This window comes from Aquila chrysaetos, chromosome 3 (assembly GCF_900496995.4).
Source record: "Aquila chrysaetos chrysaetos chromosome 3, bAquChr1.4, whole genome shotgun sequence".
NCBI lineage: Eukaryota > Metazoa > Chordata > Aves > Accipitriformes > Accipitridae > Aquila > Aquila chrysaetos.
The window spans coordinates 59021080-59047373 of NC_044006.1; the positions used below are offsets into that span (position 1 = coordinate 59021080).

At 41.8% G+C, this 26294-nt stretch overlaps 1 protein-coding gene across 2 annotated transcripts in view; it reads right to left on the reverse strand.

Moving 5' to 3' along the window:
• Positions 1-24688, reverse strand: part of PIP4K2A (phosphatidylinositol-5-phosphate 4-kinase type 2 alpha) — a 115952-nt gene extending 91264 nt beyond the window's left edge. For both annotated transcript variants that reach the window (XM_030009201.2, XM_030009200.2), the window contains exon 1: positions 24361-24688. In XM_030009201.2, coding sequence (XP_029865061.1) covers positions 24361-24501 — 141 coding nt within the window. In that variant the 5' untranslated portion in view covers positions 24502-24688. The remainder of the gene's footprint in view (positions 1-24360) is intronic.
• Positions 24689-26294: the final 1606 nt, after the last annotated feature.

Consider the following 26294-nt stretch of genomic DNA (forward strand, 5'->3'; position numbering starts at 1 on the left):
ACCCCACAACGATATCATCCAGACTGTGGAGTAGTTAATGAAAGTCAATAAATTCAAACCACTTTACATACCCTTGTAGACAGGGTGCATGTGGATTGTTGACAAACTACACAAAACCATTCACAAACAAGAACACTTTATTTTGTTTACAAACCCTAACTATTACAGGAAACAAGAACATGGCAATAGTTTGTTACTTGTCAACCACTCTGAACAGAGAGACAGTGCCCTTACATCGATCATACATGGCACACATGCTAAATCAAGGTTAGGTTTAAAAGGCTTCAAAAGGGTTTATACAGAAACAAGATTGATCTGGGAAACACATGTTTTCAAAGAAAAGATGACAGGAAGAAACAGTGCATTTGTGCTCCAAGATATGATTAGTTACAAGCATTAGCATTATCTCAATGCCATCACATTTATTTTAAAAAGTTTTTGCAGATAGGCTAAATACATGTCTGCTTTCAAATACTGATGAATTTACAGTTGTGAGATAAGACACAGGAGCACTAGCATGGATTTTCATTTCAAGTATGTGATGACTAAAATCTGGAGCATACAGGAGTTTAGGGAGGAGGGGAAGATGAAATCCCTTTGTAGGGGAATGGGAAGGATTCCTCTGGAAGAGAATATAGGTAAGTCAGCAGTTCATAAACACACGTGGTGTTGCACTAACTGAAAATCCGACCTGCTCCTCTCTTAATCACATATGTTACTCCCTAGGGAAGTGATCAAGCTACCTATTTTCCTCTCTGTTAAAAAAAGCCAAAGTCAGGCTCCCCAGTAGAAGCAGAGTAAGAGCAGAGCCTAGAGAGGGACAAACGTATTGAGAAATTATCCTTGTGTGCCACGTTTCGTGTACGGAAAGTGTGTAGGAAGGGTGGGGGGCAGCCGAGATCTTGCTTTCTGCCTTTTGGAGAAGTTGCTTCATAATCAGAAAAGCTTTAAAATACAGACTTAAAGATTTCTGAGTGTACCAGTCAAAAGCAGATGAACAAAACCATTCTTTTCAACCTTCTGAAATGAAGGCATGAAAAACACCTCCATCATCCTTCTTGGTAATTTGTATGTCTGAGCACTAATGTAAAAAACCAAAACAACCCACACACACCACAGAAAACAAACAAAAAAGACCCAGAGGCTGCAACACAGCAGGAAGATACCAGAGCTAGTGCTAAACTAATAGTTTGCACTAGAAGCAGTCAGTGCACAACAACTCAAGCTGAGGTGAACTGCTTACATTAATTACTGGCTGATAATCAAGTGCTGCTGTCAAACCATTTGTGCCCAACACTCTGCAGCTCCTGAGACCCAGATCATCTCTGCCAATATAAGCATCTCATTTGCCTTTCAACATAAGTCTATCTTCTAATAGCATTCCTACTATTGACCAGGGTGCCACAGACCCTAAAAGGGCAGCACTGCTCCTTGTTTTGCAGCCATGCATTCATTAGCCAAGCCTCAAGCAGAGAAGACTCAGTCTCAGCATTGTAGAACAGCAGACAACTGGTCTAATTGGGGGGGGGGGGGGGGGGGGGGAGTAAATCAAGCAACTCAGGGTCTTGGTTTAAATAAATGAGGAGTCCATTTTCAGCAGACATTTGCCATATTTAAGTCTGCAGATCAGATTTATACAGATTGCGAGCTGAAGCATTTCCTAAAGGAATTAGTAACTGCTTATCTTTAACCTGATCCTTTCATATGTATTGTCCCATATACACAATTTTGCAATTGGAGTTCCCACATGCCTCAGGAGTTTTTGCTAACACCACTTAAAATGGATTACTCTAACTGCCTTAAATTTATCTGTGGATGTATTGCATAAATCAGTAATTTAGGTAAACAATATGAAGCTGTTTTGTGACTAAAACTGATGATACACAAGTTACTTAATGTTTTTGTTTTGGTCAGATACATGCACTCAGTAACTGGATGTGAGCAACAGGCAGTAAATGTGGATATAGGTGCTACTGCCATATACTAGCTGGGACAATTCATACAATGCATAAAGCTTTACAGCTATACTGGGGAGAAGAATATAGCTCAATATTTCATTTTCCAGTGTAGTCATTGTAAAAAGTTCTTTATTTATAAAAAGTCTTATTTAAGATGCCTTATAAAGCAAATATTACTTTTGACTGCATGTTCCACACACATCACAGCAAGGAGAAATGCATTTTCAGTAAGTCTCTTGGGGTCATAGTGGCTGTTTCAACTCAACAAGCAGAAGCCTGACACGCATAGTAGAGTGTTTATTTCAATGCAACTGTATATGCTGGCATTCTCACAAGTCAAATGTCTGCAAGACCTACAGATCTCAGCACAGAGGAAAAACTCCAACCCTTATGGAACAGTCATAGAGCCAATAATTACTTAGTGCATCAGGAAACCAACTGCAACAGCTAAGAGAAAGTTGCAGTTTATGGCTAAAGCTTTTTTGTTGTTGTTCACTTTTTAAATGGTCCTTTCCTATCTTCCCTCTCCCCACCTAACAGAAGGAAGCCACATACCCCAAACTTAATTTTTAACTAGAGTATTCTGATAAAACATGTCTCTTCCAATAGTTGCTAAAAGGTGGGATGGGGGAAGAGAATGGATTTTCTGAAATTTTTACTAAAAAAAGTCTTAAGAACTCACTTCTAAGTATAGTAAAACATACTTACACATTCTGATTATTTACAGACACTTATTTGTTACATTTATGCTTAAGTTGATACAATTTGGAGTAAGAGTAGCCAGATCCACATGAGCACACTACAGACGTTAAGCCACTTGCTGCAGAGTATCATCTTCCTTTCACTTATTTTTCTGTGCTCAACCTCACTTTGCTTTCATTTTGCATCAGTAAGGAATAGTTGCAGTAAGTGTCCTTTAATACATGAATGCTCTGATCAGACAAAAGGCAACTTAAGCCTTTTGAAATTATAAAGCATATTATATAAAGAAAGCTGGAAATACCCACACATTAGAGGTACTTCTCTATCAAGCTTGCTTCCTCCAACTACCACTGTAAATAAGTTGGTATTTTCCCATCCCCACTCCCCCCACAGTGATTTACATAGTAAGGAAAAGCAGAAGCCAGAATGGGAGCTGGGTACGATGCTGTTCTTTTTGGTGCGTTTTGAGAGAGGAAGGAGTGGAACCAGCCACATGTCCTGCTTCACGCAAGCCAATGTCTTCCAAAAGGTAACAGACAGACGATACACATGTTGGAGACTATCTCTTTGCAGGTATTCTGAAGGCAAAACACATAGGAACAGAAGATGCTCCACACAAGCTGAAGCAATCGCCATCTCACAGAAAGATCAAACTATTTTTTTTTTGTTAGTGCTCTAATGAGGGGAGGGGGGAAGACTCCCCAAGTTATGTTTGCAAAATCCAGGAGTTAAATCCAGGATTTAAAAAACAAAGAAGAAAAAGCCATCTTAAACAATTATCAGATTCACATTAAGAAACTGTATTTAGTTAAGAAGCACTAAATGATCTTAAATACACACTGGCTGCTCCTTCACAATGCTCGCTCGACACAGGAATGCTTTGTGTTATCTACTCAGGGACCTGTTAGATTTACCTGACACATCATGACAGCTTTAAAAGGGTCAGTTCTGATTTGACAGCTAAGTGAAACTCTCCTCGAAAAAAATCAATACAGCAACTACCTACAAGAACAACTGTTCTTTCACCCTGTTTCAGGTGTTAGTTCAGGTATATCATGCACACACATTGTAGTGAGAAGTAACTATCGTCTTTTGTATAGAAGGCCTATACATAAAAAAACTTGAAAGTTACATTCAAATTATAGAACAAAACTTGTGCTGAACAACAACAGTTAAAGTCTGCAAGAACTAGAAAGACCTGAACAGTGTTATGCAGTCCTCATTTTGTTCATTTTCCTACCCACAGGCTGCAGACTGTGCATCCCTTCTTATACAAAAGACATATGAATATCTATAATTTACACCACAACATTAAATTTGCATTAGCTATAGAATTAGTTTTCTCATCAGTTTCTAGAATAATGGTGCTTAGAATGAGGCTAATGCATTTCAAAACAGTTTACCTTGTAGTTCCAGAGTGTGAAGGCAGGACCTTGATTTACCCACAAGGCACAATGGAGGTTCAGAAATATTAAAAATAAATTTGATTTTTCTTTCTTTGGTCTTCCCCCAAAACCTCAGTGTTTAAAATAAGATTTTAGTACTTGGCATATTTAACATCCAACTGACATTCACACTTGACTTCCAAGTATTCAGTATTCCTTCAGACTAGAAGTAGAACATTTGCTTTAAAACACACTGAAATAAATGTATCCATAATGCTCACCACGTCATGATAACTAACAAGTCATTTAACCTTATGTTTTTTCAGTGAGGGACAGAATATAGCTCCCTAGTTTTACCTCCCTTAGCTTTAGCCTTAGTTTTAATTGCCTTAGTCTCAAGATGATTTCATTTTTCTAGCTCCTCTGCACAATACACATTCCCATTTCCATAAGAGTCAAGGTACTACTCTGCACACAATAGCCTCCCCTCACTATACAGTCTTGGTTCACCTCTTCAGCATTAAAAAAATGTATAGCAAAGGCGCAGAAGTCTTGCTTAAAGGTATAATGTGGTAAGTATTGCTGGAGTCTGATCAGAAACATCATGAAGTTTTGCAGGAACCTAGAAGCCTCGCTACACAGACTTCTGCCTGTTCACTTTCAACAATTTGCAAGCTAACTGGAAACTGCTGCAAGGACCAAAAGTAAGACTGGAGAGAGAAACGCAGTAATGAATCAGACCCATCATTTTTTCATAAATAAAAAGTCGTCATTTAAAATTCACAGACCTCTGTAACAACACAGCATATGTAACAGCGCACTAAAACATTGCAAATCTTATTGCAGAATTTAAGAATACTGAAGGAATGACAAGGGTAGTTCAAAGACACTAAAAGCTATCTATATGACATCATTGTAGTTACACTACTATTGTAAAATGATATATTAATATTTGGAAACAAAAGACACCTAAGCAAGAACCAAGAACCTAAAGAGTTTCTCAAATCATTCAGATAGGTGACATCTATTTCTCTTACAGATACATACTTATTTGAAGGCTTCTCATCAACAATTCTTTACAGGAAGTTTACTGAGGCATAGCCATTTATTTTTGCAGACACTTATGCAGTTATATTTTTGCATCAATTGTCAAAGATATTTTCCATAGAAACTACTACCTCACCTTTTATTGCTCCTGAATTCAATTAGATTGAATCCTTGACCTGACAAACCTGTAACGCAAAGAAAAAATCCTAACGTACGTCTACATAGAGAGCTGAACTAATGCAATATATAGCCACGTACTCCATACGATCTTACTAGCACTCGTACAAATGCTACGGTAATCTACCTTCCTCTTCTCCCAAACTAACTGTGGTATCAAAGTAAAAAGCATTTGTAAGTATTTTAACAGGAATGCACTTGTAGAATGAGGCTTGTCTGACATTAGCCTAGCAATTCTTATGTATTTATTCTTTGGGGTCTGAAGTTTGACAAATTCCCCATTTCTTCCAAATTAAATTAAAAGAATAAACTCATCCTACCACCTTGCTTTAATATGTTCTTACCTACACTGACATATCTTGAAGTATGAGGAATCGCCCTACCATTCCATTTCCTTGCAACCATTTCAGCTGTGGTAAAATGGATGAGCAGGCAACTGATCCAGCAGGCTTGTGACCAAACTACATGTCTGAAGTCTTGTCAAAGGCCCCACCTACCACGCCACAATACTGCTATATTAGATTTTATTTTTTTTAACCAGTTAATTATGTCAAGAATAGAACAGACTTCACAAAACTAATGCAGCAGTGATTCTTGGGAAGATTTGAGGCTGCCAACACAAAAACATTTTAAAGCTTTTAGAACAGCTAGATTTTATAAGAGACCCCTAGAAAAAGTGAGGTAGTGGACTGTATCCTCTCACATAATGCTAGTGTTTCAATCTTTACTGTGCTTAACATATAGGACAGATCCATGTCAGCTGTACAGCTGCCGTTAAGTATTAAAATAGATTTTTAAATGAAATCTTAATAGTTAGAAAAAACCCACATTTTAACACATACAGAAACATGCAGATCAAGACTCAGTGGCCACAGTTAAATTTAATCATAATCCACACTCCATTAGTGGCTGGAAGAGCTCCAGAAGCCTCCTGTGCCCTTGGCCATCTGCCAAGACCACTGATTGTATTTTAAGTCCCCTGAAATTACAAGGATATATTCGAATACGCCATTCTCCACTTTTGGTATGGTATTTACAATTTTCTTCTGTTGCACATATAAAAAGTAGCTGTCTATCTCACCACAAATACATTTGCATTTTACAGACATACAGTCAGACATCCTTAATGTCACCTAAACTTCAAATATGTTTGGTACCTTTTGCAAAGATGCTACTAACCCTTATATTTCCAGGCTTCTTGAACCATAGGAAAGCAAGGCATTAGTGACACGAATTCAAATTTTGGATACTAGCTATAGCTTTTGTTACAAGTATGAAATTTAATCTATGGAGATAAAATGAAAGTTCACAAGCATTTACTAGTGCTATCTACAAGTATGCTAGAGCCAAGCATCAAAATTCTTGTCCAAAAACCTCATTCAAGTCTACTGCTCATTGGAGTCATGACATGCACTAATACGTAGCTCTTACAACAGCATTGTGCAGAAAATGCTGAAGGGAAGAGGAAGCGTTAAAACCAATCACAATAACTAAAAGCCTTTGTGATACAACATCAAAATGAGATAAACTAGTTCAGCCACATACCAAGAAAGCTGGGGAATGTAACACCTCCCAAGAACATCTGCACTTGCATGCAGTCACAATTCTCTCCGAAGACCTTCATATGATAGTATTTTGTTGATCTAAGCTATCAAAGAATATCCAGGTTATGGGGGGGGGGGGGAATCAAGGTAGATAGCCATGACTGAAACAACACAACTCTTGCAGAAACAATGGTGTAGAAGGGGAAACAGGAGAAAAAAAACAAAACAAAACAAAACAAAACCCCCAAAAAAACAAACAAACAAACCACACCAAACCCAAACCACAACACTCTGGTTCAGTAGCAGGTCCAGAATACTCTGGAAGTATTTCATGCATATGTCCTATGTGAAGTCAGCTCAACTCTGAAGACTCCTTAAGTCCACACTGAGACCTGCCATCATTAAAGAAAAGGAAGAGCTAGAATATTTGCACAAAGTGGATGCATCATAACTCACGCATAGCCTAGAATCTGGTTTTGAAAGCACAGTAGTACATTAAGTACTGCCAGGTATCAGGTTTGATGTATGGAAGCTTAACAGCATAAGAAAGTGAAAATACTTGTCAGAGTAACTGCTTCAAACTCAAAAGACTACTGTACAACACAATGCAGCACTACAGTGTTAATTTTACTCATCATCTTCTCTGACTGTAGCTCTGTGACTGTCTAAACTAGCTTGTTGGCCAGATCCAGCCTCCTACCCCTCCAGCATTTGACAGGTCTTTTGTTGAGCTTAGCTGGTGGAGACCGACCCAACCAGTAGCCAGCAGTTAGATCAGCTCAGGCTGTGGGTTTACAGCCTTTTGCTTCACCTCTGAGCTGAATTACATAGTTTGCAGCTTGGCAAGTGGGAACAGTCTCACCTCCTTTTTCCCCTCTCTACCAACCCCTTCGATCAGAAAGTGAGTCAGTTCAGCCTATGAACCCAGCAAAAATGAGAATGAAACAAAAGCCCAAAACACAGACTTTTTACCAGATTAGTCTCTGGTCTTTCAGCAAGCTGGATTGATTTACTGGATGATCAGACAAATACTAGAGCCAGCATAAACTAAGCAGTAGGAACTCAGCCTCCTTTTATTAAAGCCACAGACACAGTTGAGAACTTGATGAGAGCTATTTATCCCTTTACCTTATGCCACAGGTAGTGCTGCTGATTTGCTGCAATTTATACTGATAGGTCACAGTCTAGTAGAAAGACTGCATAAGAAAAGACTAGCTACAAATAGGTCACTCGGGAGAAACCACTTGAATTTGAAGCATGTCTTTTATTGGAGTGGCAGAGGGACGATACTTATGTCAGTCTCTGAACAAAGACACAAATTAAAACAGCATGTTGGACAGCAGTAGATGCAGAAGAGGTTTTTTTAGTAAGCCAGTTAACTACTAGATGTACCATAAAACACACAGAAGTGCACTGTGGCTGCACAGAAATATGTATGTCATGTCAAGTGGAGTCCTCTTACATTTTTTGCCCATGTAAATATTATACCTGCTTGCTCAAGACAGCTATAGAGCAGTACTGCTGCGAGAGTTTGCAGGTGTACCCAATATGAGTGAAGTTAAAACTGAAAAGAATGAGGCCAAAGGAATGCAAGACACTAAACCCAACAGCTTGCTCCCCTTGCAAGGGGGACAGACTCATTGCCCAGCTACTCCCACCCAGCACCCTGCCAGGCAGTTCTGCCTATCCCTTTTGCACTGGCTCTGGTACTTGTCAGATCCCATCAGAAACTAATTACTTAATTTCCTAAAAATATCTCCTCCTCCCTAAAAAGATATTTCTCCTGCCTAATTGGTAAGTTTAACAGCTTGGCCAAGGCTACAATACTGAGGACGGTGAAAAAAGGAAGGAAAGAATAGGACCAAGACCAACAACTCCTGCTGCTGAAAGGAGGTAAAAGTGAAATAACATATAAAACTGAACCACAAGTTAAAGTTATCCCTTCCAAGACTCCTACTGGGAGCATATATTCAGATTTCCTAAAGACATGTAGATACAAACAAGCTAATATAGCATTGCCTATCTGGCAAATTGTTTTTCAGAGTAAGCATAAATTGTCCCTCAGGGGAAAGACTTACTAAGACACAACCCTAGACTAGAAAGGGACACAGCCACAGAAGTGTAAGTGATGCACATTCAAAAATAGAAGAGAAGAGACTCTAAGCATGCAAAAAAAGGATAACATTTCTTTTCTGTAAGATGACCTTCCATAGCTTTACATAATGCCAGGAAGGAGTCTCATCTAATTGAAAAAAAAAGTAGATTAATTTTCTAATTTCTTGACAAAAATGCAGAACAGTTTGCTGAGGTTTCTTTACCACTTACTGCAAAACCCACACCATTAAAGACAGAATACTAAGATGGATTAAGTCTCATACATTCATTTTTAGGTTCAGCAATAGACTTAGACTTGGTATCAGTGTATCCCATTGGGACAAATGGAAGCATTTCAAAGATCCCCAAAGTTACCATGGATATGGACTATCTGTCTTCCAAAATGTTTTTTACAAAATCCCAAACAGAGATTACACCTTCATTTCCTTTACACTTTAGCTCACTAGCATTTGCTGCAAAGAAGTCTGAAAAGCATTTCCACTAAAAGACTGGTATTTAAACTGGCAATATCAGTCATCCGATTTTACTGCTTCTTTTCATGACACAGAAAATGCAATATTGATTAAGCATTAAGAAGGGTGAAGCTAATTAGAAGAGTCCTGATCAGACAGAATTTGGTTTCTGTTGCTAGAGGACAACAAGCTCAAGAATAAACCAATTTATTAGGATAAGTCTGTTGGTAAAGCCTATACCAGCACAAACTTCAAGCAGCAGCAGTTCAAGAGATTTCACTTTTTCTTCTGTTGCTCCTCCCCTCCATCATCACCAGAATTAACACTTTCCAAGTTTCGAAGTCACTAGCCTCTGGTGCAGGGATAGAAACCACTACAGCCCAGACCATCTGGTTCACAGCTGGCTTAGACTGAGACTCAGCCTTTCCTCTGCAACAAGAAATCACACAGCCCAACTCCCAACATGCTCTCTTGCCCACTAACTGCTCCTACCGGTGCTTAAAAAGGCCACGAAGAGAACCAAGTCATTTTGCTCATTATTTTACACGAAAGCAACTCACATCCCACCCCTGTCCTCTCTTTGCTCTTCCCTTCTTGCCTCCAGACAGGATTAGTTTTTGGCAGGACATGCAACTGACCTGGCTGACCACACGGCCACACTTGCACTGCTGGCAGAGGGGCTCTCCATCACATTTGCTCACTCTGATGATGAAGCCATGCCTTTACTTAACAAATCAGCCAGAAATCAGAGAACCATGGCTCTGTCCCAGAAACACATAAACCTCCAAACAAAATTCCCCTCTGTCCTAGGATACACCCTCTTCCCCTTCCAGATGGAGAGAGGGAAGGTGCTTTAGATCTCTGGAAATCTTTAGGAGCAAAGCCATTACACTGCAGCTTTACTGGCTTCAGGTTAGTTATTTCATGCTTCTTAACCTTAAGCACCCCTGGGGGGGGGGGGGGCAGGGGAAGAGCTAATAAATAATTTAAATAGTTCATTAGTAGATCACTGTGGAAACTTAACAAGATTTAATTAATGTCTTTAGTTTCAGTGTTGGAGCTGAGTGACAAGGAAAATGTCACTTATGTAGAAGATGTTTATATTCACACAGGAAATATTTTATATTTCCAATAAGCAATGCAACTATTATGCAGTCATAGCCTGGATAGTTAAAAGATGATTAATGATGTTGTGGAAAGTTTCCATTGGTTGTTACCTTAACTCAGCTTTGAGGCTATCTTGCACTATTTTTTGTTTCATTCAAATTTTGGTGGCAATTATCTTTCCAAAACTTTAGACATCCACACAACAAGCACCTCTATCCGATCAGTCACCTTGTGTGCTTTTAAGAGAGGATTTCACTGCCCGTTACCTGGGCCAGAATGAGGCCTAGGCTGGATTTGTTTGACTGCATTTCTATCACTATTTAATATGCCTTTTCAAGGTAGCTGCAAAGCTTTCTGCTCACAGAGGGAGCTGTGAAACAGGTAGCTAGTGCAACAGCAAATCCAGCCAACTCCACCAGAAGCCCCAGTCAGATTCTCCAGAGCACTTTCCTCCTTGCATTACTTATGCAAATATATGTAAATGCACAGGAACTCAAGGCTCTAGAAAACACTTCAGAAAGCCATAGGTTAATTAGGCAGGAAATCAGCTGTTCTGTCCTGGAAGATACAGTAAAATTCAACAATACCAATCTTTTGACTAGTCTATTTCTAAAAAAAAAATAAGATATTAAAAAAATTGCAAGCTCCCCTCAGTTATGCAGTGGTAGAGCTGTGACTCACTGCACACTGTTTATTTTATGTTCAAGGAGTCTAAAAGCTGAGCTTTTTCATTCCTAGTTTGTCAGGCTTGTTGAAAAAAATGGTCTCTGAAGCCTCAGTTTGGAAGAGCTGTTATAGCAAAATGATCCCCAACAACATCAAATGCAGAAGGTGGGACTTTTGTTCACCCTACCTCAAGATCTAAGCCGTTACATATATCTGAAAACTTGGCTAAAACTAACTGGAAGCTAGTTTGTCAGATATACACATGTTTTTCAAAGAGGGATTAAGAAGTTTGGCACAAATTGTAGAGAGATTGTTGTTGATGCAGTTGTGCCATACAGTAATGCTCTAACAAGGTTTAGCATTCCTGGACTAAACACATTTCAAGAACCAAGAGATCATTTTCATAAACTAAGTACCCTATATGGTTACATCCACAGAATTATATTTAAAACATTTGGCACATCAAGCACATGAGGAGAGGGGGAAAAACATGACTATGCAGACAACTACTATTAGTCCATATTGCAATCTGGTATGGAAAAAGTGGGGTGCATCAGAATCATAGAGCAAGCTTCAGATATACTCCGCAGTATCTGAAAGCTGAGTATTTGCATCCCTCAGTGGAGCTGCGTGGTAGGAGAGGTGACACACAACAGCAACTTCTGTAAAAAACTTAGAGGGTTCAATTCCTTAGTCTACCAAATAAGGGGAAAACAGCACAAAACATAGCTAGCATGAATGTGACAAACCAATTCTGAGCTCAAGTTTGTCAGCTAGGAAAGCAATGGTAAGCAATGGTAAGTAGTGGAGAACATGTAGCTCAAGGATCATGCTTTACTATCTCAGCCCTCTGTTGTTCCTTCCACCTACTTGAAGACATAGTATTAAATTTCATCATCCAAGTGATCCGTGCCAGCTTGCACCACTATTTGAGTCAGTTTTCAGTGAAGCAGGTGAAGTAGGGAAGCTTTTGCAGTAAAAATACTTGTCTTGATGAGTAGCTATACATACAACTTCCATCTTGAGAACTCTACACAACTAAATCTATGTTCTCCTTTTAATGAAGAGTCTAGTTTTTTTATTTTTTAAATATAAACAGTGCTTGCCATGTCAGAAATGAGTTAGTCTCCCAAATTAACTCTTTTCAAAGCCTTTGACCTGTAAGTCCAATGTTCACATGAACATTTCAAACACACACACTTTTTTTTTTGAGGTACAGGCTATATATATGTCAAGAGTCTATCAGCAAGACAGATGATCCAGGTTCCTTTCATTTTTGCTTATCAAGAGGCTAATATTGGTCAGAATATGAGTTTGACTGAAGAACGAGCAACCCTGAAATATTAGTTATGTGTTTATATGTGACACATCTCCTGGATGATGTCTTCAGTTCAGAAAGTGGTCCCACAGCACCACAAATAAAAGCAAGCAGATTACTTCAGCTTCAGGTGTTACTTCCCACCAGCTGAGTACAAGAATGTCCATGCCCTTGGCCAACTCTACTGCAGAAAGTAACACACATTGATTTAAACCATTACATTTTAATTCCACTTTGTTTACAAGTAACACAGGCTCCCTTAAACTATGAATGCAGTTTTTAAATTACTTTTAGCCTTGCTATTGAAGTAAACATACACACATAGCAACAGCTGCTTGAGTGACTGAGTTACTGTCTGCCAGCTAGCTGTATTTCTATATGCCTCAGCACCCTCTGTTCTTACTTAAACTTAATTTCTGAACTTTTGTTCAGCATTGTGCTACCACAAGAGTAGTTTGGTATCCTGTGACAAAGCCAAAGAAGAATGTTTTCCTGCCCCCAGTAACTCGTAAGACATGTAGATAAGCAAGCATTTGTACATGCCAAGTAAGGTAAGGATGGCTTAGCCACTTCAGCAACACAGCCTCCAAACTACCTGTCATTACATACATTTTACTGAAATTGTTAGAAACACAGTTTTTCAGGAAAGAAGTCTCTGCATTTTGAAGGGCATTTATAATGGTGTGAACAAGACCTCCGGCAGATCACTCCAGATTAGTTAGCAAGAATTAGCCCATTGTAGAAGTCACCACTGTTCACATCCCAATGGACCTTCATCTTTCAGGTGATCAACACATCATGCAGGAGGAGCCACTACTTTCAGGCTCTTCCAGTAAATTCTTAGGTGCTCAGCGTTTAATTGTGAAGGAAGTCATGTTCAACCAGAAAACCTTAGGAAGTAATTCACAGGAAAATTAAAAAGTTGATGACTTAAATATGAAAAGCCCAGGAGATTTCCTCAACAAGATAGGAATACTAAAAAATATCCTAGCAAATGACACCTTCCAAGGAGAAGCTTGCAATATACCTTCTCTGAAACATTCAGTAATTACAAAAATAATGTCTGCAGAGTAATTAGCTTGAAAAGTGAACTAAACCCACTACTACCAACCACCAATAATTGCTCTACGTGGGGGAAAAAAAGCCCTGAGAAGTGGTGTTGAGAGATGTGGTGGAAAAGGGAAAAAAATCCACCCCACTCCCACCAAGAAAAAGGCATAGAGCACTAGCAAGATTCAAGATGCTCAAGATTTCAATACTGCTTTGCTTTGATGCACTGCAACAGAATGAGCTGAGGAGGGATGAGGAGTGCAGGATTCTGCCAGCCCAGAGACATCTGAACCCTATTAACATCCCTGAGCCAACATAGCCCGAAGGACATTGCTCATTCAAATGAAATAACCAGCTACAACCGCCTGCAGCTGTAGGTAGGAAAGAGAAAGCAGCATTGTTGAATCAGCTGAAGCCCAAAATAACAGCTGGAGAAACTGCTCTATCAGGAACCCCCTGCATCCATAGAAATGGACAAGAGGTTCTGAAAACAGTGGTTGCAGTGCTTTTTGCCTGCAAGCAGGTACATGTGTTTGTTAACAAGTACTAAGATTTTGTTTCTGTAAATTACTTTTACCACTTGTCTTCTGTGGGCCTGGGGAATATCCAGAAAGCTTTTCTTGTTTGTTTGGTCCTGTCCACTGTGCAAGCACAGGGGAAGGCTGGTTTACATATCACTGATTGCAAGTGAATCATGAGTCAGACTGAAAACTCACTAATCTGACTGACAATTCTGCTTAAGACCTGAAAGAATAATTATACCAGAAAATTTATCTTCAATCCTCCTCTGCTAACCTTATTATCACCAGAGGGGGGAAAAACATTGAGAGCAGCAGGGAAGCCCTAGTTTGCATCAGCCCCAAGCTGCTGCACAAGAGGGTGGTGCTGAGCTGCAGCACCTCACCGAGCATCTGTCACTGCACTTCAGCTCGAGTGAGTCATTTCTGAGTCCTCCAACTGCAAGTTTGTGGTGACTGAGGAGGAGGAGAAGGAGGTTGGGTATGGGCTTTCCAGTGAAGTCAGCTTGTTTGAGACTGCTATCTTTCCCAGAAAGACAACCAGCTCTTTTGAATAGCCAACTGAGACACAATGTGTTGATAAGTATTTCCTCTTCAAGGACTTACTGTAAAAATAATTTTATTTCAAGTATAAGCCTTTAAATATTATCACTACTTGGACCAAGCAGTCTCAGATATGTACTTTATGAATCAAGAATTTACTTGCATACCATAGTTAAAGCTAATGGTGTATATCCTTATATAGGCTGTTTGAGTGACTCTGGAAGTTACCACATTATTTTTCTTTCAGGATGGGAAAAGGTACAGAAAACCCCTAGGAACAGAATAGTACATAAGTACAAATCTACTTTCATTATTTGCAAAAGAAAATCATGCAAAACTTCATGAAAAAGGGATACTCAATTAAAGAGGTACAAATTTTAGAACCACTACCCTGAATGCAAGTGTTTGTGCCACTGTTCCCAGAATCACATAGAAGCCAAAAGTAACCTTGTCTACCGTTAGGCCTTTATTAAAAAAAGAAAAAAGCAAAAAGCAGTATTAGGATCATAACTTCAAAATCTAAAATAAAAATAAAAGATATCCCATTCCTTACTCAATTGCTTTCTCAATTTTTGGTATTTTGCAATTTGGTCTCCCAAAACTAGCTCTAGATTCAGATCAAAATACAAGTTAGAAAGACTGAAGCAGGAAGCTCAGAGATTAGCAACCTTGCTTTTGTTATGTCAGTCTTCCGATTTTTGCTCAGCTCCAGGCAACAATAATACATCAGATTTACATGCTGTAAAGGCCCTCACAATTACATACTTAGGATTTCTGAGCTCCTCTACAAAGTTTTCTGTTATAATCATCCACAACCCAACCCACGATGAGGGCCACACCACACCGTAACACCAATAAATACCAATAACTAGAGACAACTTATATGGCTGAGAGAGAAAACAAGGACACTGAACAAACAGAAACACAACCAGCAACACTGTGACATCAGAACCTGCTGTACCAAAAGTGGTTTTGGTACCTAAATGATCTAGCAAGGGTCTGCAAAACACTGGGCAACATGATTAAAGCAGAACTAAACTCTGCAAAACAGCTTTAAGTCTACTTTGCAACAGGACATGCCACAGATGAAGGGCGTTATATCAGCACTATTAGTTTAATAACAGAATTATTGAGGCTTGGCACCACAGGCTAATCAGATACTGCTCAGTTTTAATTCAGTATAATAAAATTGTTACTAAGCTGCTTTCTTTTGACTGGTCTTAGGCTAACCAAGTTCAGTATTTTCCTCTCTTCCTCCTCCAAAAAAACCCCCAAAAGTCATTGATTGCTACAGCCACATGCTTGATATCCTACAAGAGAACATTTAAGGTAGGATTCTCAAGAATTACTATTTTTTTTTAGAAAGTCTTCCAAATGTTGGTATTTATCTCTGAAAGCAATTTCAAAAATTTCAGCCCCTACAAAGCCATTACAACTTTTCTGAGGACATTTACTCTCTACCTGGATAGGCAAATTATGAGGTTAGATGGTTCAGCATGTTCCAAAGACCAAGACCGAAGAGATGACCAGAAACTGACAGGTACAATATAGACAGTTCTGTCTCTTACAAAATACATGACTATTTCAAAAGGTTAAAATAGTTGAGAAAGGTCTCCATGTTGAAAGTGCAGAATCCACAGAGTTCTCTCCTCAAGTGTTGTTTTGTTTTGGGGTTTTTTTTTATACTATGGACAACAGCATAACTCCAGGCTACCAAATATGAAATTGAGCTGTAGATAGGATATCACTGGTCAGTCAAAGAGTACACACCAGAGCTATCCGAGTCCCTCCAACTGTCCTAAGAAACTATAAAAACTCACCTTAATGTACACATACATTAGTCTCTTCCCTCCACTCCCCCTGCAGTGTGTTTGCAGCTCCCCTTTTTAAGCTAGGACTGACACTTGTGGATATGGCCTGTTGCAGTATGAAAACCCTACCCTATTCACTCTTCTGCATTAGTTTTTCCTCTAGCCTATCTCCCCAAATGAACTTACCACAGGATCAGATCAGCGCCAGACAAGAGTGGAAACAAGTCCAGCAGCCCCAGCTTTAGCTGCCTTCAGTATTATGGAGGCTGTGGTTTGACTAACCTTATGCTAGCTTAAACTGGCACTTCCTTACAAAGAAGTTGTTTTGCCCCATCTTTTCTGCTTTTGCACCAACTCCACATTCTTTGTGCTGGCACAGCTGTTTGCACGGCTGGACAACGAACTTCAGTGAATTATGGCCCATCCAAAAACTCCTCAAAATGTATTTTTTTTGCTGGATTATTACTTTGGAGCTGGGTAATTACTGATAAGGAAAACAGATATGGCTGAACTTGTTAACCAGGAAGACTGGAATGGCAGAGACTTGACTGATAAAATGCAAACACAGGAATAGCAGAGTTGTGAGATGTGAGACAGCATATGACTGAGACATCAAGAGGGAGACTGGGAAAAGTGAAAGATTAAACCAGTTAGCTCAAGCAGCTGCAAGGTGGTTCCGTAAGTCTCAGACTCACCAAGGAGCTCCACAGGCTTTCTAATAATGCCACATAAGGGAATGTGGGGTTTTTTTCAGTTTTGTCTTACAATCTAAAAGGATCATGCATATACTCACAGCTGTGTTAATAATATTAAGGTTGCCTTGGGAACTTACAATGCACACAAAAGAGCTGGATTAGACTAATTACCTTGCCTCAGTACACAAGGTAGTTGTTCACCAAGTCTGATGAAAAATAAGTACTCTAAAAGGTGTATGGCCATTAAGTATTTCTACTGCAAACTATTCAAACCCACTCTTTGAAGATAAAGCTAATGTTTTCTTTTCAGTTTGTGACATCCATCACTACAGCATTCAGCTACTTCAAACAATTTTCACAACACCCTTATTAAGCAATCTCTCAACACAAAACTAATTAACTTATTATAGAACAGCCCAGGCTCTATAGGAAGATCATAAGACAGATGTTCACATAGCAAACCACATGCAAGAAGTTACCATCTCAACAATTCAAAGCTAACCCATTTCACTACTAACTGGGATGCAGACCATGAAAACCAGCAAGGTTTGTCATTACCATCCCATAGCCAAGGCAGCCATTTCTTAGACTGCTTCAGCTATTTTGCCAAGCACAAACATGTGCTTTACGAACAGTGAAAATGAGGAAGAGAAATCAGGACTTTTGTTAGACATCTAACTAGTAAGCATCAAGTATAAAAAGTGGAAAAACATGGAAATAGGCCTTGGGAGTAAACAAAATAATGAATTCATACTGGAGTATATTATCCACAGAGGCAGTCATAATCACTTAAAAGTCAGGAGAAAAGGAAGATGAATGTGTACTTTCAAGCCTTTAAAACCTCACAGTTCAACAACAAAGATAACTAAGCTTTCAACAAGTTAAGATATCTGTAAGCCAACATGACTACAACTCTGAGTGCTGGCAAGACTATACCGAGGACCTGTAAATAATAGGTAGTTTCACCACTCTAAAGTTGTCATGAAGTTGCATAATGTACAGCTAGCCTATGGAACCCTATGGTACAAGATGGTTTCAAGGAAGAACAGAAAACAACTGTACAGCAGGAACTGCATAATGGGGTGAGTCAGTTATATTAAACAAAGTTTGTCGCCCTGAAACTACAGGAGGAAAATAAACATCTACCAGGCTCTGGCCCATGGGCATAATGCAAGTGTCTGCTTTAATGAGCAAGGAATTTGAAAATAATCCCCTAGAGACTCTTTCTTAAGGCATCTGGTGCAGGATACTCAAGACAACTAAGTTGAGTCAGCAAAACAAATTTGTGCCACCTGTTTGCTTCACTGAACCTTGTCCAGCCCTCTCTGCTGTGGTTAATGAAATTCTGTTTCAAAACCTATAGGCAAACCCCTCCCTAGCCTTTGCAGCACCTTATCTTGTAGAACGGAAGAAACTACAGAAAGTAGCTTTGAAACTGCTGGGAAGAGCTATGAAAAGAGCTCTGACATCTCATCCCTAATAGAAGCTGTTGTATGTGACCCTTTCAATAGTTCAGAGAAGAACATGAAATATCACCCCCATTTGTATTTCATGCAGGAATGTTTACTACCTTTAACCTAAGCATAATAAATATTTACAATTTGTATTTTTACTAGTCCATCCACTCAGTTGCAAAAGCAGTATCAAACTAATTTCTGCAGTACACAGAGCTTGACACCCAAAAAAGAACCAAGTTTTCCATAAATAGCTTTTCCTGTTCTACTTCCTTCTATATACAAACATCTGGGCTGAGTGCCCATCTGACTTTATTTTAAAATAGTTTTAATTGCCTTATTATCTGCTCTGCTGTAATCAGTGCTTTTTAATACATTGTTTCTTCCTGCTTCTTCGAAAGAGCCTTCTCCCATGTAGCCTACCACCACCTCCATTAAACAATTAATAAGGTTTGTTGGTTTTGTTTCCAAGCTCACTGTTACAAATCTTGAGTTAACTCTAAGATCAGTAACTTTAGTTTTACTTTGTCTCAGTCATTTTGAAAAGCCACTTAGAGCACAATTGCAGTAGTGACATTCTGCATTAAATACTAGTAACACAGTTGACAACACAACTGATGAGTATCCTTCCCAGTCTCAAGACAGTTTCTAACCAACCTGTTGTGCTGACAGCAAATGCCATGAGTCAACATTACAGTTCCATATCCTCAGGGTGTCACTAGTCTCATCATCATTTAAGAGTATATTAAAAATACGGACCCAGAAGTTATCAATTCCCCTAACTTATAAAGATATGTTGCCAGTAGTAAGTGCTGTGGGTTTGTTTTTGTGGATTCCCCCCCCCCCCCCCCCCGCCCCTTTAAAGGAAACTGATCATAAACCTAAGTCAGCAGTTTTTATTCTGGAGGGCGTAACCTAGCTTTTAATTATTTTAGGCTTCATCTTCCTAATGATCTGCTCAATAAGCTCTTTTCAGCGTCATTTTCCTAAATGTACAATGTTTCAGGATAGGAAGTTCTTAGGACAGAGGGTAGGTAAGTCAATACTAAGAAACTTGATTTATGCCACAAACTGAGAGGGTACACATTTACCTAACAAGCTCTCCAGTGCCACATTAAAACATAAGGACAGGCATGAATAAGTGAGCTATTTGTGTATTTGTCTGGATAAAAGTTTGTAACAGGAAAGACAAGTATGTTAGCTAAGAAAAAAAACCCAAACTGAAAACTGACAAGAACACAGACATTTTACAGCTTTCTGTAGATACAGAAGATACCATGATCAAATATATCCTAGTATGTATGAGGGGGAAAGATGCATTTACTTGTCACGCTTTTTTTCCTCCCCACTTCTAACTGTAACAGTGAATGAACCCAGGAGTTACGCTGGCAGATAGAGAAGTCCCACAGCTCTCGCTCCTTTTATTATTCTGTCCTGGTGTTGTTCCACTTTTGTTAAAAGATAAAGCCAGATTACTACAGCTGAGAGTGCAACAGTAGCATCAGGCTCACTGTGCCTTATGTGAGCAATTGAAGGAGGCCGTGGACTTTATTATCAGTTGAATTCTTCACCCATGGAAAGTACACTCTTTCTGATGTACCCTGCAATATGCTGGGGGGAAAAAAAGTCATTTGATCCATGTATTCTTATTGTTCCCCTTCCTTATTAGGCAGCAAGTGCCACTGAGAAGTCAGGCACTGCTAAATTTTTAGATCAGCTTGTAATCATCCAAGAAACAGATGGCGATTACAGATTCCATGGGCTGGGGCGGGCGGGGCGGGCGTTGTTTGGTTTTGGTTGTGTGGGTTTTTTTTAAAAAAAACCAACTTGTACAGTATGCGCAATAACTTCATTAGACATTCATTTGCCTCTCCTAAATAATGTTTCATTTAATTGTTGACACAGTAGGTGAGATCTCTAGCAATCCATTCTTTACCTCAAAATTAGCTACAAAAAAACCCCCACTTCTAGTAATTTTCTTCTGTCTTTGGGGGTGATATGTTTTGAAGGACCTAAGCCTAGCTCCCTACAAATTCCCAGCTTTCCTAACAAGCTTCTAACAGAAGCAGGCAAGCAACATGAGTGAGACTAGACTCACCATCATTGTGCCTGGGACGATCATCATAGGCTGCAGAAAACGCAGAATCCCTGGCTTTCATTTTTGGCACAGAAAACAAGGGAGGGAAAAATTACTTCCAAAAGCATTAGGCAAAAAGTTACATGCCACCTTCCTTCCCTCTCCTCCTTCCCACAGTTATTGGAAATCCAACAGCAGTGACAATACAGAAGTAAGAATAAGGATGTTATTTACCGTATCAGTTGTAAATGAAGTATTATTACAATTATGTTAACTAGCTAAAAATATAGCTTTAAGTCACACTAACCACTGAATTTAAGTGTTTCAGTAGCACAGCCAGATTATCTTTGACACAGGGTAAAAGACCGAGATAAGATCAACTCTTAATGATGCAGATGCCTGCAAGATCCAAGCACACAACAATTAGTCTTTGCTGCTACAAGTCATCATCAGTATTATGATCTCATCTACAACATGGGACACAGTTGTTTTCCCTTTCACTTAGCAGAAAGTTTCATTCAACAGCATATTTCAGCATACTAAGAAATTAATTTACAGCTCTGAATGTGAGCATGTATTTTCTCACTTCTTAAGATACTTGGGTAAGATACTTGGGTAATGTTTACATGTTTTCCGTTCACATGCCCTTCTAAGTTATTGCTGAATTAGACTGCATTACCAAGCAGAATTTTTCATTAGGTCTCTACTTCTACCTAAACAACAACTGAGACCACCAAAGCAATTTGCTTAGTTTCGGGGGGGGGGGGGGGGGGGGAGTGTAATTTATAAGAACCTTGGGTAACAGACACATCCCTGCAAATTTTTTCCCCATTAAGAATTCACACCTTTGCTGTAAGCCCTCTGCTTTCTGACACCATTGCTCAAGATCTCCCTTTATATAGTCATGTTTCCTCCTAGGACGGAAGAGTTAAGAGAACAGTTCTTGTAACTTTTTCCTTAGATGGAGCTTCTTCACACGTTCATTTTAAAATCTGAAAATCGTCCAAAACTCAAGTATAGCGGTATTTTGGCCCCAAGATCAAAAAGTTTAAAAGCCTGCAGAAAAATCTGCTTTTCCCTTTTTATCTTCACAAAGTGCTTCCTTCCAATATATGCCGCATCCTGTCAGAAATGTGGGAACTGCATCTCAGCTTCACCATTTCAATACATACTTATTCCCCAAGACAGTTAGTAAGACTCAGAGACTGCTATTGTCTCATTAATTGATATGCACCACACTGGAAGCAGTCTTAAATATGATTTTTCAGATGACTACTATGTTCGAGTTTACTTAAATACTATCACCATGAACTATGATCTATGCTCATTTCCTAGTCTAACCTTTAGCTTAAGGATTTCTGTTTATTCTGCTAAGAAACCTAAGGATCCTTAATTCCTGTTCTTAATGAATCCACACACATAATTTGTATTTCTCCCATGAGAAATTCTTATTTGTGATAACAGAGTCCAACCATCCTGAACACTTACTTTCATTTGCTGAACAGTGCCACATCAAGCATTACAAACTGATATGGTAAGCATCTGACAGAGGAGCCTGCAACACTTCAGTGCTGCATTCTTGGCTAAGAAGAGATGTTTAGATTTGGACACATCAAATTAACTTTTTTTTTTTCCATGCTCTCTCATTCAGAGGGATTTTGTTTCCATGGGGCCCAAAGCATTATTCATGATTACACCTTGCAGCAGGGTAAACAAATGGAATAATATCTGCAGAACACTCAGCAGATACTCACTCCTCCAACCATCATCTTCATATGAACATGAAGCTGCATTTATCTGAGCACACTGTATTGCTGAGCTTGCTCTTTGAGCCCCCCCAACGGAAGGATTTTTGTTTACAATTTTTAAATTTACGTGCATGAACCAGTATGCTTCTTTACTACATTTTCTAATAGGAACGGCTATGCGCGCCACAGTACACTATTGCAGGAGTCATGTACAGTGTTGCATTTGTCACTATTTACTTTGTTATTATTTGTACTGGAGAGGTCTTTCCTCCGAAAGTAGCGGTAGTTCCAGTACAAACGAACACACGTAGCAACGAGCTGTCGCAACAGGAAGATCTCTGTTCTCGTCAGAGATCTTCTCCCTCTTTCTCCCCAGGGAGACCGCCGATAGCTAACACACTGCCTGCCATTCAGCAGAAGTCTCTCACCCTGTAATTACCAGCTTGCTGTCTTTCATTAAAGAGGCCTGTTTGGGAATTTTTCTATGAATAATGCTAGCCACTAAAGGAGCAAAAGAAACTTGCATATTTAAGCCCAATTCTGGCAAACTGCATGTCGTGCACTTCCACAATTGGGAGATCTTTTTGCTTTGTAGATAAATAGCTAGTTTCTTATCAGTTCATGACATAGGATGTCACTGCTCACCGCTGACCCACAGAAAACTTGAAATCCTTTGTCACCATTTCCTACCAACTCGCAGGGCTATCTCACACAGACTATTTAACCTCACTCGAGCTTCTCTTCTGTCATCCATATCATATCGGTACATACAGCTAAAGGGTTTCCCCCAGATCATCACTTCAGGCACCGTGCTGTTTAACACAGATCTAACAGTGCTTAGCCTTGATGCTCAGCCTCCAGGCTTTGGGCAAAAACTATCAAAATGTACACAAAGGAAAAAAACCTCACAGGATTTGGATGTGTAGGAAACAAAAGGAACGCGGAGTTAACACAGACTGCTTTGCCTGTTTCATGAAGCTGTTACAGAATTTGTAGTCTAGTCTCAGATAGCACATTGACAGTTATTCTTACAAGCTCTTACAAGCAGCAACCCATATAAACCCAACACTTGGACGTACAGACTTTGCACCAGCAAGAGAAGAGAGTAAGTTTTTGGCTTAACCGCCCTGAAACCTGATTTTTGGTGATCTTTGGGCTCTACACTTTTAACCTGCCATGGTAGCTATTTAAAGATGTAAAGCTGTGACTTGAGCCTCATAATGCCCAAACCATGTGACATCTTTACCAGGCTCCTAAATTTAACGCCGAACAGCAGCAGTCCAACGTTACTGCACCCGGCACAGGGACTCTTTTGAAGACAGAGCAGCCCATCATCCGCAGGGTGATATAGCACTCCGCAAACGTTGCAATTCTGCTGCTTTACCACATCAAAACCCGGCCCTCCTCCCCTCCCCCAAGCGCACAAAATCGTCAAGAGACACTTGCTTAAGCAAACTGCACCGAAGACGGCAAAAACTTCGCCAGTTAAACGCCAATAACTGGGTTTTGGGGGGGTTGTTTTGTGTTTTGTTTTGGTTTTTTTTTTTTTTTTTTTTTTTAACCGCAGTACCTTTATGCAACGCCCGCTCGCGGGTGGCGGCAGGAGCGGAGCGGCTCCGGCTCCGCTCGCAGCCCCGTCCCCTCACGGGCACCACCCGTACGCTGTTTAACGAGCGGGACCGCGGATCGATAGGACACGGGCTACCGCAGGCGCCCCGCCACGACGCGGCCGGCGGCAGCTCCGCGCCTCCCGGGCAGCCGGGCGCGCATCGCCCCCGCCCCGGCAGGACACCGCAGCCTCCCCCGGCGCCCCCCCCCCCCCCCCCCGCCGGGGCGGAGGGCGACGATCGGCGGGCAGCTCCCCGCGGCACGTGCCTGCCCCGGTCCCGTCCGCCCCGCACCAGCCCCGCATCGCCCCCCCCCCCGCAGCCCCGGGGGGGGGGGGGGGCGATGCCCCGGCGGGGCGGGCGGCGGGTCGAGCCGCGGCGCTTACCGAGTGGTTGACCCCCCACATGAGGACGCTGAGCAGCGGGTCGCTAGCCCGGAACAACTTCACTTTTTGCGCCACGAAGTGCTTTTTCTTGGTCTTGGTTTTACTCGCCATGACGGGCACGATGCTGCTGGGGGCCGCCATGGCGCTGCCGGCGGCGGAGGCGGCGGGAGGGAGAGAGGGAGGAAGGGCGGACGAGCAGGAGAGAAAGGAAGGGGCGAGTCAGCGCCCCAGCCCCGCGGGCAGGAGGCCGGCGGCGGGCTGGCAGCCGCGGGATGCCGCGCGCATCCCGGCCTGGCCGCCGGTGCCGCGCGCTGAAATGGCCCCGCTCGCGCCCCGCGGCCCCGCCCCCCCCCCCCCGCGCGCGCGTGGGGGAGCCGCCGCCCGCCACGCACCGCGCCCCGCCCCCGCAGGCGGCGCGGGAACGCCGGCGGAGTTTCGGTTCCTGCCGCCCCACTGCGCATGCCCGCCCACCCCCCCTTCCCTCCCTCCCTCCCTCCCTCCCTCCCTCCCCGGGCTCGCGCCTGCGCGGCCGCTGTGGGGAAGCCGTCGCCCTGCCGGCGGCCCCTCGAGGGGGGCGAGCGGCGGGGAGGGCGGGAGGCAGGGGGTGGGCGCGGGGCCCGCCCTCGCTGCCCACACTGAGGGGAGAGGGGCCTCTGGAGACGAAACCGAGCTCAGCGCCCGCCCGGGGAGGAAAGCGGTTCTCGTCCGCTGCCCACCGCCCCGCTTCCCGCCCTCACGCTCGTCTCCAAGTCCTCCGGGAAACAAAACCTACCATCGTCCTAATCTTTGTCTAGCTAACCGTACGCACCGTTACTCTGCGCGGTTTTTGTAGTATTTACCCAAGTTTCCAGTTCCCCTCCCTGTAAAGAGACCTCTGGGACTGAGAAGGGCCCTCCGAGGTAGGACTTCGCCAACTGCCCCTGACTAGCTCTGATCCGCGAGTAGAGCGATTCGTTTCAGCCGGCATACGGCAAATCCTGAAAACTCAGTCTCTTGCAGAAGTATGGCACCCCTATAAACTATATGCCTCTATTCATACCCACAGCAGAAAAAATTTAAACTGTTTCTTAACTGCCTCTGTGGCCACAGAGGATGTGGTCAGCGATAGACGACATCCTGCAAGGGCACGTCTGCCCAGCCCAGGAGCGTGGTACACAACATACGCTTTCCTCCACTGCACGATGAGGAGCCTTCATGACAACTGCAGTCACTGTTCAGGGTCAATACACGCAGCTAACGCAGAGCGTACATCTTCTGTGCATTTACAATAAGTCATCCATCAACTTCTGAATCATGCAAACTGACCTGCCTGCTGTAGATCTTGCTTTGTTCATCGGCCGATCGTTCAGCAAGGTGACCAGATCCTTAGGGAAAAGCAAGAGCAGGGCTGCTCCATAAGGGTGGACGAACCGGCAGGCGAGGGTCATCCCAGTCCAAGCAGTGCCCTCGGCGATGGGGCCCAGTCCCACAGGGTCAACGCACAGTGGGCAGGGCCAGGTGCTGGCAACAGCACCCATCAGCAGCCCCAGAGAAGCTGAGGTGATGAGCCAGGTCCATCCAGGAAGGCACAGCATAGGCACAGGGTCCATCCAGGAGCCCAGAATGGATGGGACGGGTCCAGAAACAGGACTGCAGGCAAGCTGCCTGCAATATAGGCCCAAGGTATAGCCAGAATACAGTGCCAGAGACAGGTATACCTACAACAAAGCTCAGGCAAAGACCTACACTGAGCCCTCCCTGAGCTTAAATGGAGGTCCTGGGCAGAGAGTGCTCCCAGGTGAAGCTGTTCAGGGCAACCAAGGTCAATAGGTGAGCTCAGGGCCCTGACACAGACTTACACAGCTGCTCATAAATTCAAAAACTTGTTGCACCAAACACAGTTGTTCAAGTGTCTCATCCTCCCCATTTCTCTTTTGCCCTTGTGATCTCAATAA